Consider the following 12,250-nt stretch of genomic DNA (forward strand, 5'->3'; position numbering starts at 1 on the left):
GGAGTAAATCCGATTTTATCGAGGTACTTGGCAAGTATGATCGTGTAGAGTGAGACCATTAGAATCTGCCTCTTACCGTTTAGTATTGGTGGATTTGCTGTGCTCTCCAAGTCATCGCTGTTATAATCTAAGAGATTCTCCACAAGGATGCACTCCCTTTGCTGCAGGTTGGAAAAAAAAATAGAAATATACAGATGAATTGAAAAGATCACATTATTTACCAGAGAACACTTAACAATAAACTTAAACTTGAGCTTTTATATAGCGCAATATCCACTAAACGTGCTCAAAGCGCTTTACAAAGGGTCATGGCCAACAGCAACACTTAACATGTAGGATGGGATATGATGCCTGTTAGGCGATAATACAATTTTTTTTCTCCGAAAGAGACAACGCTGTTAATGGCCAGGAACTCATTTTACACCTGAGTACGGTGAGAGAATGTGAGTAAAGAGCCTTTTTCAAGGATTCAACTATGCGCCGAGCGAGGCTTTAACTCAGGACCTTCCGATCCGAATGCGAGTATCATACCACTAGACCACATAGCCGCACATTATTTACCAGAGAACATTTAATAATAAAAATCAAATTAGTAAAAGCCACAGAGTTGAATTACACTTTACGAGAGTCATGTCAGTTGTTTCAGTTTATTACAATAGAGGTAAAACAAAATGTTACAGTGAATGACGTCATCAGTCGGATGGTGAAAAGGTTTGAACTGAGAAATTGCCAAGTTTAGTTAGAAGGTCAATTAATTATTTATCAAAAATAAGTTCCTGTCATAAATTATTACATCAACCCTTTTTGTACACATCTTCAGGAAATATCACAAAGCTTAATTTCACTTCTAAATACTTTTTACAGCTAGTCAAGTTGAAAAAGTATGAAATTTGAGAAAAGTTGCTGGATACCTTTCCCATACATCTGACCATAATTTCATGAAAAATCACCCGATTTACTTCAAATAAAGAGTTAAATGCTCTGGGGAGTATATTCTTTCAGAAAATGCAAACTCCAAAATGTTGACCTTCTGACTGATTATGTCATGCACGGACACATATTTGTTTTGGGAGTTTTTTTTTGGCACATAACTAAATATTATTATATTAAATGACCTAAAAAGTGTTGAAACCGTAGTGAAACACCTAAAAAAAAAACCCAATAAATATTATTCAGATTCATACTTAAAAAGTGCAGAATCATTGCCCATATAGAGTTATATATCTAATGTATTTACTTTGTCTCAATTTATCTTGCACTTGAGTGCTCATGACTTATGAATACCCCTCCCAATCAATGTTTTGTTTATTCATCCTAACAACACCACTACCACATTATCTCATTCATCTGTAGTGCTTCATTCATCCTGTTTTGTTGATAAAGGGGAAACCCGAAACGTCCATTTTAACTGTTTTCGTATATCAAATTGAAGCCAACATTCAATTTCACATTGTTATTTATTTCTTCGAGCTTCGAGCAGCAACATTTACATTACATACTGGATGGCAAGCCTAAAAATAAAAATAATATGAAAACCTCACCCTTGAAGACCAAATACGGAATCGAAAATCTCTACACACAGTGAAAATATACACATCTCCTTGTAATGGCAAGAGCTCAATACTGACAGCCGTTTCTGGCACAGCCTGACCCCTGGGTTGAAAAGGATTTTACAAAACAATGCATTAAATTTTTATTTATAATCAGTGAAACATATTGTTTTCAAAGCTGACACAAGAGATTTTAAGGATGTTTAAGGTAGATAAAACTTTTAAAAAATTTTTTTAGATGAGATTTTATTAGGAAAACAAAATAATTATTAAAGAGTATCTCATGCATATGAAAACGAGAGATTTTTAGACTATGCCTTGTCATTATATATTTGAGGTCACAATCGGTTGAGCACTTGCTTTACAAAGGAACTGGGATCAATTCTGAGTGAAGTCAAGATAAATTTCTGACCACCTCACTGTACACCCAGCAGTGATTTGGGTCTATTTGATCTTGAGAAAAGAACTTTGCAATAGACATTATCCCATCTAAGTGGTAGCAAGCAAGTACTATTGCCACTTTAACGCTACAGAAATCGGGATAAACTCCGGCTCCATGGGCCTTATGGGTTTGAAGGACTTCTTATCATTTTATTTTGAGTTTAATTTTTTTCTCTCAATCTAATATCCAGACCTGCCAAATTGAAAACTTCAAATTTAGTAATTTTAATGTCTATTTTTTGTAATTTGACAAGGAAATTCGTAATTTCTGATATTGTGCATGAACAACCACAATATTATTATTATTATTATTAGTAGTAGTAGAATAGTAATTGTTGTTGTTCTTTATCTTATCAATATTATTATTATTATTTAAGTATAACTAAGAATTAAAAATTCATAATTTTCCATAAAATTTCGTATTTGACCATGAAATTTGTCTAAAATTCGTAACATTCGGCAGGTATGAATATCCCTTAAGTTATTTTCTTAACGAGCATTGCAAAGAAGAATAGGATAACTCACTTCATCACTGTAGGAATGAGACCAGACCAAATCTTTTTCATAATGGAAGAACACGACAGTTCGTTTTGGAGGACAACACCTGTTAAAATGAAGATTTAAAAAAAAAAAAGGTACCAATATTGTACAGCAATAGCCTAAAAATGGCTGGCTAAAAACAATAACAATGAGCTGAGTGATGTCAATTTCGTTCCTTCTATACATCAAAAGATAATTGTTACACGTCCGGGTCACCATGAATATCTCATCACTTCTTCAAGTACCAAGTCTGTGCCAGATATCGGTGATCATGGTACGCCATTCATCTCTCTGATCAGATAACCTCATAAAACTAATATTACCCTTCTCTTTCTTTGTCACCCAGCTGTTCAAACTATTCAAATATGTTTTTTTTCTTGGTCTACCTTTACTCTTTTTAACCTTCTATCTTTCCTGTGAGAGCAAGATGTCCAATACATTTATGTCGATTTAGGTGTCCTAAAAATTGCATTTGTCTTTTTCTTAATGTACGAATTAATAACCTTTTAGTTTCAGCTTGCTCTAATACTTCTTCATTAGTTTTCTTCTCTGTCCATGAGATTCTTAAATCCTTCTAAGAAACCACATTTCTGCTGCCTCCAGTTTCTTTCTAATGTCTTCTGTAATTGTCCAGCTTTCACAGCCATATAATACTGACCATACATAGGCCTTTAAAACCCTATGTGAGACAATAACCTTCGTACAAAATCTGCCAAACTGGATAAACCAATTCAGACCTGCCAACACCTCACATTTTAAAAGTGGAATTGGAACGTCACAGAATAGGAATTTCAAACTTAAATAGATATTTTGTTACGAATGGATATTTCTCTCTCAAATTACCAAAAATTTGTCACCACACACATCGGGACGTATACTTGCACAGACTTGATAACATGTATAAGTAATAGAATGGGGAAGGGGAAAGGGAGCAAAATTAATTTTCCTACTTACCTCCCTTTTGTCAATCTGTAACTTTTAAAAATTTATTGCGTTTTTTAAAATATGAATTTTAGAGACAATGACGGAAAGGAAGAGTGAAAATAAAGATTCAGCCAAAAGTGGATGGGTTGGCAGGTATGCAAATTAAATTTTTAATTAAGCTTTTATATAGCGCAATATCCACTAAATGTGCTCAAAGCGCTTTACAAGCGGTCCCTGGCCAACAGCAGCATATAACATTTAGGACGGGACATTACGCCTGTTAGGCGATATTATATTTTTTTCGGACAGACAACGCTGTTAACGGCCAGGTACTAATTTTACACCTGATCACAGTGAGAGATGTGAGTAAAGAGCCTCCTCCAAGGACTCAACGATGCGTAGAGAGAGGCTCGAACCCAGGACCTTCCGATCCAAAAGCGAGTGTCATACCACTCGACCACATAGCCGTACAATCCAAACACACAATCCAAACCTTACCGGCGACTCCAATAGGGGGTAATTTGATCAGCTGAATTCCACCGGCATTAGTTGCCATGGCAAACAACGTGTGGCCATCACTGCACATACAGCTGGAGGCACTTAGCAAATGGGACGTGATGCTACCTCCAGGGGTCAACAGGAACTGGTTGTGGGGGTCGTCGGGGAGGGATGCGTCGTAAAATATAGATATGGCATTTTGTTCTGAGAGGACGAACCCTTGCTGCATAGAGAAGAAGAAAAAAACAGGTGGAGTCATGAATTTTACATTGTTTGTTTTGTTTGTTTGGTGGGGTCATGAATTTTACATTGTTTTGTTTGTTTGGTGGGGTCATGAATTTTACATTGTTTGTTTTGTTTGTTTGGTGGGGTCATAAATTTTACATTGTTTCTTTGGTGGTGTCATGAATTTTACATTGTTTGTTTGGTGGAGTCATGAATTTTACATTGTTTGTTTGGTGGAGTCATGAATTTTACATTGTTTGTTTGGTGGAGTCATGAATTTTACATTGTTTGTTTTGTTTGTTTGGTGGAGTCATGAATTTTACATTGTTTGTTTGGTGGAGTCATGAATTTTACATTGTTTGTATGGTGGAGTCATGAATTTTACATTGTTTGTTTTCTTCGTTTCTAAGTATTTAACGGCGCTTTCAACACTATTTAGGTTTACATTAATTCATGTTTAAAACAAAACACCACAAAAAAAAAAAAACAAACCAAATATGTCCCAATTATATAAAAAGCAAAACATATATAGCTTTGTATTCTGAGAAGAATCACGTAACAATATGTTGAATGGTTGTTATGTTAATAAGTCATGTTTACAGACTCATCTGAAACAAATATTTAAATCATGTCACTACGTTTTTATTATTAACACTAATTAAAGTATTATCAAGTGCACAGGGACAAAAACAAAGAAACAAAAAATATATAAATAAATAAATTAAATCTTCAGCATTTAAGACATATTATTTTTAACTAAAATTGCCAGATGTAGTTAAATGAAGAATAAGAAATTAACATTAAAAAAAAGAAATTGACCCAAAAAACTGTTTACAACTATTTTGGCTCAGGATGAAGGCATACATGCCAACCGACAACTATCATGATATATCTTATATTATTTCACATTTTGACCCAGAATATAAAACATGTTTTCATTTAAAGTAAAGATTCATTGCACAAATGGCTGCTTTACCAAAACATGTCATGACTCGAGGAATGGATCAAATGAGCCAAGAGAAAAACAAAGTCACGAACACCAATTAAGAACTCAAATTCAAATGCATCATTCCTCAAGTCTTTGTACGAGTTAAAAATAAAAGAAAAACAATTTCAATAGATGAGCACACTTTTTGCTCCTTATAATTTTTCCTATTCCTGTAAATATTCTCATATTTGCATATTTTGGACAAACAAATAAATAAAACAAAACCCCTGAAGTGTTATGCCTTTTCCTCCACTGCCACCTCATCCTATAGTCACTTAGAAACGACTTTTATCATTTAGATTACCGGCCTCATATCAATATCCATATCCTACCACAAAATCATTTTTGGAAAAATTTACCAATCCCCCACCCCCTTTCCGCCATTGTCCCTAAAATTCAGATTTTTAAAAACGCAATAAATATTTAAAAGTTGGAGATTGACAAAAGGGAGGTAAGTAGGAAAATTAATATTGCTCCCTTTCCCCTTCCCCATTCTCTCTTTTAATCAGTGCTAATGGTGACAAAAAGTGAAAAAGTATGAAAATGTTGAACGATTACCTTTAAGCCCCATTTTTACTGCACTAGACCCCACTTTTAGAGCAATTGAGATGATAGACTATCATTGATACGCTAGCTAACTTCTGGAGAGTGGGATACTGCACCTGTGTGTTCCACCACACATCAGCTCTCTCATTGCTAACACATTGTTTCGTGAAAATGTAATTTTTAAAAGGAGGAAAATCCTCCTCTGGACTCCAAAATCGCGGATTTCCGCAGATCTGAGAAAGATCATCAGCACTGTTTAATGAATAATGACTGATAAATACACAGCATGAGTCCACATCTCATTACCTGTCTGTTGATCTTGGTGGGATGAGGAAAGACCAGACGATGAACACTGGCCACCGTGGCCACGAGAACGACGACATGGCCGGGTACTTCGTGAATGGATACTTGAGGCATGATGGGGCAGTCTTGGAACCTGTAACGCACCATGTTGCCAGATAATGTCAGGTCCAGGGACTCTTCCACCAGTTCCAGTACATCTTGGTATGTACGCCTGGTTAACAACAAGAAGGGATGAAAAATACATTTAACTCTTTTTTTGTTGTCTATATATGGCAAAAAAAAATTTGATGATAAATTCAAGAAGTTTTGAACTTACTGATTCAGTAAATTGCCAGGGATGTCAGTAATGGTAAGGAGTTGAGAACTCTTTAATTTCGAACAGGACAATATCAACACCAAAAATAAGATTTACATGCAACATTTAAATAACAATCATATTAAGGACGTGCTGGTTTTGTTTTTCCAATGCGCAGTTAAAAAAAAAAAAAGCTTCAGAGCCACCAGGCCCATGGAGCCAGAGTTTATACTGGTTTATATAGCATAGAATTTGTTTGCTACCCTTTGGATAGGATGCTAGTCTATTGCAAAGTACTTTCTGCCAGATCTAACAGACCCAGCTACCCAATCACTACTGAGTAGACAGAAAAAATTTCAACTGCACATGGGATCAGTCTCGGGGCCCCCTTTGATTAAGAAGCCAGTGCTCTACCTGCTGAGCTATTGGACCCCCATTATGCAGTTAATAAACCCTTTAAATTTAAAAAGTTAAAAAAAAACAATAATTATTAAAGACTATTTCAGATAAAATATTGAGTGGACAATTCATATCAAAATGGAGATTACAAAATATGATGTTTGTTTGTTTGCTTTTGTTTTTAAAGGTTTTACGGTGCTTGCAACACATTTAGGTCAAATCAGCACCAGTAAAAAGGAAGACAATTGAATAGTAAAAACATTCTAGGTGTACAATTAAAACGATGTGAGGAAAAAGTAAGACAAAGTGGAATAGGTTCAAATAGGAAATAGATGTAGATACCAAGAGCACACTATCGGTGTTTGAGATCACCACTAAATGTCTCCACAAGTAAATCGACAAAACCAATTTAATGCATATTGATGGACAATAAATCCAGTTTTTATGAGTTACTGATGAAACATTTCCCAAACCAACCTATTCAAAGATCTACAAAATCTATCCTCAAGTGATTTTGGCTACTTCGCAAACTTTACCATCCACCATTTTTGTTATAGACAAAGAGTTCAAAAGTTTGTCATATAATAAGAGAGTAAATGAATACATAAAAGTAAAAGTGCTGCAAATTTGTATTGAATTATTTACCAGTAGATAAATCTGTTTCGAACACAGGATCCTGGTGCTCCACTTTCCTGATATGAGTAACCACCACAGCTTTCTGATACTTTGATGTCTTGGAGAGTACTGGCAGACGCCCCTACAAATAAAATGATAAAATGAGAAAAAAACATTTTTAAAAAAATAAAAAAGCAAGTACAGTGAATACAGCCTACCACACTATTATTAGGTACTTTGGTAAATGTCCAATTGACACTCCAGTAGTGAGCTGATAAATGGCCTAGTGGCATTGGTCAAAGTTGGCAACAGTGACTTCGCCTGAATGTGATGAATGCCATACACAAAAAACCTGAAACAATCTGGTGACCTACCAAGCCAGTAATCAAAAAAAAATTAATCATGTGACACTTACAAAATCACTAAATATAAAAGTGACTGTAATAGTTGATGTGGTAGTGAGTAGTATATGATTCAAACTCACCAATACTATAAAATGTACTGGAAATAATACTGTATGCATCACTACCACTACTGCTGCAACCACCACCACCACATCATCATCACTGCAACTATTGCGTCTGGGAATAATGACAGCCAATAAGGAAACTTTGGGATTGTATTTGGCAATGTGTTTATGTAAGTGGTTATTCAGAGTCGACTCTGGATAACTGTAGGAAGTTATTCAGAGTCGACTCTGGATAACTGTAGATGGTTATTCAGAGTCGACCCTGGATAACCATCAATGTGTACAGATATTTAGAGCCGAGTAGCCTATCGAATTATCGAGTTGAGTTCTTGCGAGATGAGTTTGTTTCAATTTGATACCAGTTTACTACGGTTATTTTGTGACTTTGGCAATTTTAATGCCAAATTCTTAAAACTTGGCGATTTTTCAACTTCAGTCGCATATAAATAAGAATCTTTTTATTAATCAATTGCAAATCATATTCCATCAACAAAGCAAATTTAAATTAGCTTATAAACAATCTTTTCTTAAATCGATCAGCCTAACGTATCTCTCTATTACCAAATGATATCTATAAACATAATATGAAGATAGAAGGGTGGCTGAGAGAGAGAGAGAGAGAGAGGAGAGAGAGAGAGAGAGAGAGAGAGAGAGAGAATGAATTGATTTTTTAAAAATTGTTTAATAATTAGACACAAGTTGTAATGAATTCTATAAACAAATTCAGAACAATCAAACAAAAACAAAACAAAACTTAAAAAGGAAGAAAAAAAAGACACGCTTTATAAACCTTCTAAAATCGTCAAATGAATGTATTATCATGTTACAGCTAAAACGTACACAAATATTTACACCCATTTGCTCCATCCCCTTCCCTTTCGATCATCTTCTCATTCAGGGCCACCATGTGAATTGGGCTGCCTTTGACATTTGGCGCCAGCGTGTCTAGACTAACGTCATAAATAAAGGAGTGGCACCAAAATTCATGCAACTGAGCAGAGGTGTCAAAAAAATGATAGAAGGCATATTATTGTTTTTTTCCCCCTGAACTACCACTGAGCAGAAAATGTTTGACATGACAAAAAAACAACGGAACATTTATGAACAAATCCTAAAATCCCAGAAATCCGCGGAAGATTATCATCACCGGTCCCCACTATATTTTTTTAAATATTTCTTTTTTTTTTTTTTTGGGTGCAAAATCTCGACAATTTGCAAATTTTGCGGCCGCAATGCAAATCACCGATGCAAAAAACTGCCATGACAGAAGAGACAAGAAAATACCAAAAAGTAAAACGATTTTTTCCCGTAGGGTTAAACAGAGGTGGGAGAGAAGAAAAAAAACCAGAAAAACCGTGTGGTTGGTAACTGGAAATTCATCACTCATAACTGTCTAGTTATTCAGAGTCGACTCCCCGACTCTGAATAACTGTAGCCAGTTATTCAGAGTCAACTGTCTACAGTTATTCAGAGTGGACTCCCCGACTCTGAATAACCGTAGACAGTTATTCAGAGTCGACTCTGAATAACCGTAGACAGTTATTCAGAGTCGACTCTGAATAACCGCAGCCTTATGTATTATAATATAATTCTCATTCTAATCGGGAGGCCTTTCGAAAGCTCCTACATCCCCAGTATTCTTGTTATAGTAGGGGTTTTGGAAGGGGGAAACTTTTTTTTTATAATGTTCTAGTAGGGGGTTTGGGAGGGGGGAGACTTTGGAAAAAAAAAAAAAAAGTTTCCCCCCTCCAAAACCCTCTAGCCCTAGGCTACAAGAATACTGGGGATGAAGACTGTAACTGTTTGAGCTCCCGCGGAAATTCCTCTATCGGCATTGAAATTCCTACGAGTGGTGTCTGAAACGTAAAATTAAAACTAAAAGTTGGCGTCTCTGCAACATATTATGCAGGCACATCAGATAATTGTGATTTGTTGATCCTCAGCCTCATCAACTCGTTGAGTCAAAAAATGTGTGGGGGGGGGGGGGTCTATTATTAGAGGAAAAATAATAAAGTAGTAATAATAATAATTTTCACAGTTCACAGTGTCTAGTTTCTATGACTATGTACTATGTGAGGAAGTGAGGAGAGTGTCAGTGTCAGTAAATTAGTAATTCAGTGAGTGTCAGTGGCAGTCCAATCTCGGCATCGGACTGAAGGGAAGAGGGAACATCATAGAGTACAAGAGACGATCCCAAGCCCAAATTTTGACAAGATCACAACCGTCAAGTTTAACTATTATATGTTCACCTGTGCAAATAGTTATCGACTTCCATCTCCATGAATTGGAAGCCGGCGCACTAACTTCACGCAACAAATTGCTTCTCCTTCTGGTCGCCGCCATTTTCAATTTCGAATGATGGGCGTTATGCTAAAAATGGACGATATTTTAGTGTAGTATCGGATACTAAGATATTTTCGGATTGGTACTCAATATTGAAAAATTCTCGAGACTAACCGGGATGGTATGTAAAACAATAAAAATTGTTTTCAATTTAGACAACTTTAAGCGTGTTAAAAATAAAAACCACTATTTTCCACTCTCTGTATATATTTATTATGTAGCAGTAAGACTGTATGTAATAATAATTGATATTTTTAACATACCTAGCTAAAGCCAGTCATTTTAATGATAAGTTCTCACACTAGTCAGACGATAAAGGTTTAAGGTTACAGTGAGTATTTGTGTGTGTGTTTGTGTGTGTGTGTGTGTGTGTGTGTGTGTGTGTGTTGATACGCTATATCCGGTTGACGGATGTTGTGAGTATGTTATCTAAATACATAGCACCAGTAGTTAAATTTTGATAGGATGAACTCACTCACTCACTCTTTTCCATGACCGTCGAGGGGGTGGGGAGAGGGAGGGGGGGGGGGGTTGCACGCAGAATGTAGACTTCACAACCGTACGCGATTATTCACGGTCTGGCCTTTTCTTATTCATTCAGCTTATCCCGCATTTTGCAGGGTTGCCATAATGAATGCCACAACTCCATTCATCTCGGTTCAGAGCATCATCTTCCTCCAGGCCCAGTTCTTTCATATCGTCCGTTACCTTATCCAACCATCTAGTCTTTGGGCGTCCCTTCTTCCTCTTTCCCGCTAATTGTATATCCAATACTTTCCTTCCCACGTACTCCCTCTCTCGTCTCTTTACATGTCCGAACCATTTCAATCTATCTTCTCTCATCTTTATTGATACTACTACTACTACTACTACTACTACTACTACTACTACTACTACTACTACTACTACTACTACTACTACTACTACTACTACTACTACTACTACTAATACTACTACTACTACTACTACTACTACTACTACTACTACTATATACAGGTCTGACATCCGAACCCACTTATGGGCCTAGTTCACTGGCGGTCGGTCAATAGAGCGAAGTTGTTTTGTGCCGCCCTATATTTTCCGTAGATTAGCATGTCAACCAAACAAAAAACTTCAATTTTAAAATTTTGATAAAATTAAAAATTTAGCACATACTGCTTTTTGTTTTGAATTTAATATTTGATGACTCGTGCGTCGCTCCGCCAAGGTAGCGTCAAATCGGCACGTTTCATCTTTCCCCCGTTGCCTGCGCGGGGTGACAATGAGCGGAGGGTGTGGTGTGGTGGGGAAGTTTTTTTTGTTTATATGAGCCAGTATTCGTTTGGCCGTCCTGCCCTTATCCTATATTCTGTTGTACTTTGAAGAAAGTTAGTTACCTCTCCCCAATCTCCCTCCACCCTCCCTCCCCAACTAACTATTGTCTTTCACTGCTAAAATAATTAGGCCAAGACGGCCAATCTAGCGATGCACGCCCTGAGGTCCTACTTGGGATAAATTAAAACCATATCAGTTTCATCACTGAAAGAAGAGGCTTTGCTTCACTGAGATATACGGATGAAGAGAATGGCAATAAATATATATTTTATCATGGTTGGTTTTGCTTAAATATATATTAAATATCAAAAAGAACAGTAAACAAAGTATGCACCGAGAAGAGCCCCATGGTACTATAAATAAAAATCCCTGACCCCACTGAGTCCTTCATCTCCGCACACTCCCAACGATCCCTACTCAACTTGTATTGTGTGCATTGTCTAATAATAGTATAATTATAAAGATGTCGCTGATTGTGTGTGAAGTTAACAAGTGCTTTGCGTTTGGAATTAAATGTGGATTTTTAAATTCAATTATTCTAAAGTTGTGTGTCATACCGTTAGTATTCAGAGAAAATGTATTATCGCCGTTGTCATTGTTTATGAAACCTACCTGTTTTTATCTTGAATCATTTTATTTTTAAAAGTTATTTCTGTAATTTGTAACCAACCATGAATCATGTTGATTTTTTAATTGAAAATCGATTCCGACACTTATCCCCTCAAGAGAAAATAGTGGTGAAAGATTTAGGTCCACACAAACCAGTGAATTTTAACTTAGTTTCTAACACACCGAGGAGA

The 12,250-nt window shown here is 36.1% G+C and overlaps 1 protein-coding gene across 2 annotated transcripts in view; it reads right to left on the reverse strand.

The window, feature by feature from the left end:
* The window catches only part of LOC144978108 (nuclear pore complex protein Nup160-like), a 56,617-nt gene extending 46,458 nt beyond the window's left edge, over nucleotides 1–10,159 (reverse strand). For both annotated transcript variants that reach the window (XR_013646464.1, XM_078923725.1), the window contains exons 1-7: nucleotides 10,043–10,159; nucleotides 7,355–7,466; nucleotides 6,019–6,226; nucleotides 3,954–4,176; nucleotides 2,517–2,595; nucleotides 1,542–1,653; nucleotides 77–161 (exon numbers count right to left, since the gene is read on the reverse strand). Coding sequence is in view for 1 of the 2 variants with exons in the window: in XM_078923725.1 (XP_078779851.1) it covers nucleotides 77–161; nucleotides 1,542–1,653; nucleotides 2,517–2,595; nucleotides 3,954–4,176; nucleotides 6,019–6,226; nucleotides 7,355–7,466; nucleotides 10,043–10,136 (913 nt within the window). In the remaining variant the exon portion in view is untranslated. The remainder of the gene's footprint in view (nucleotides 1–76; nucleotides 162–1,541; nucleotides 1,654–2,516; nucleotides 2,596–3,953; nucleotides 4,177–6,018; nucleotides 6,227–7,354; nucleotides 7,467–10,042) is intronic.
* Nucleotides 10,160–12,250: the final 2,091 nt, after the last annotated feature.

This window comes from Berghia stephanieae, chromosome 8 (assembly GCF_034508935.2).
Source record: "Berghia stephanieae isolate SIO BIC M18660-M18661 chromosome 8, UCSD_Bste_1.3, whole genome shotgun sequence".
In the NCBI taxonomy this organism is placed as follows: Eukaryota; Metazoa; Mollusca; class Gastropoda; order Nudibranchia; family Aeolidiidae; genus Berghia; species Berghia stephanieae.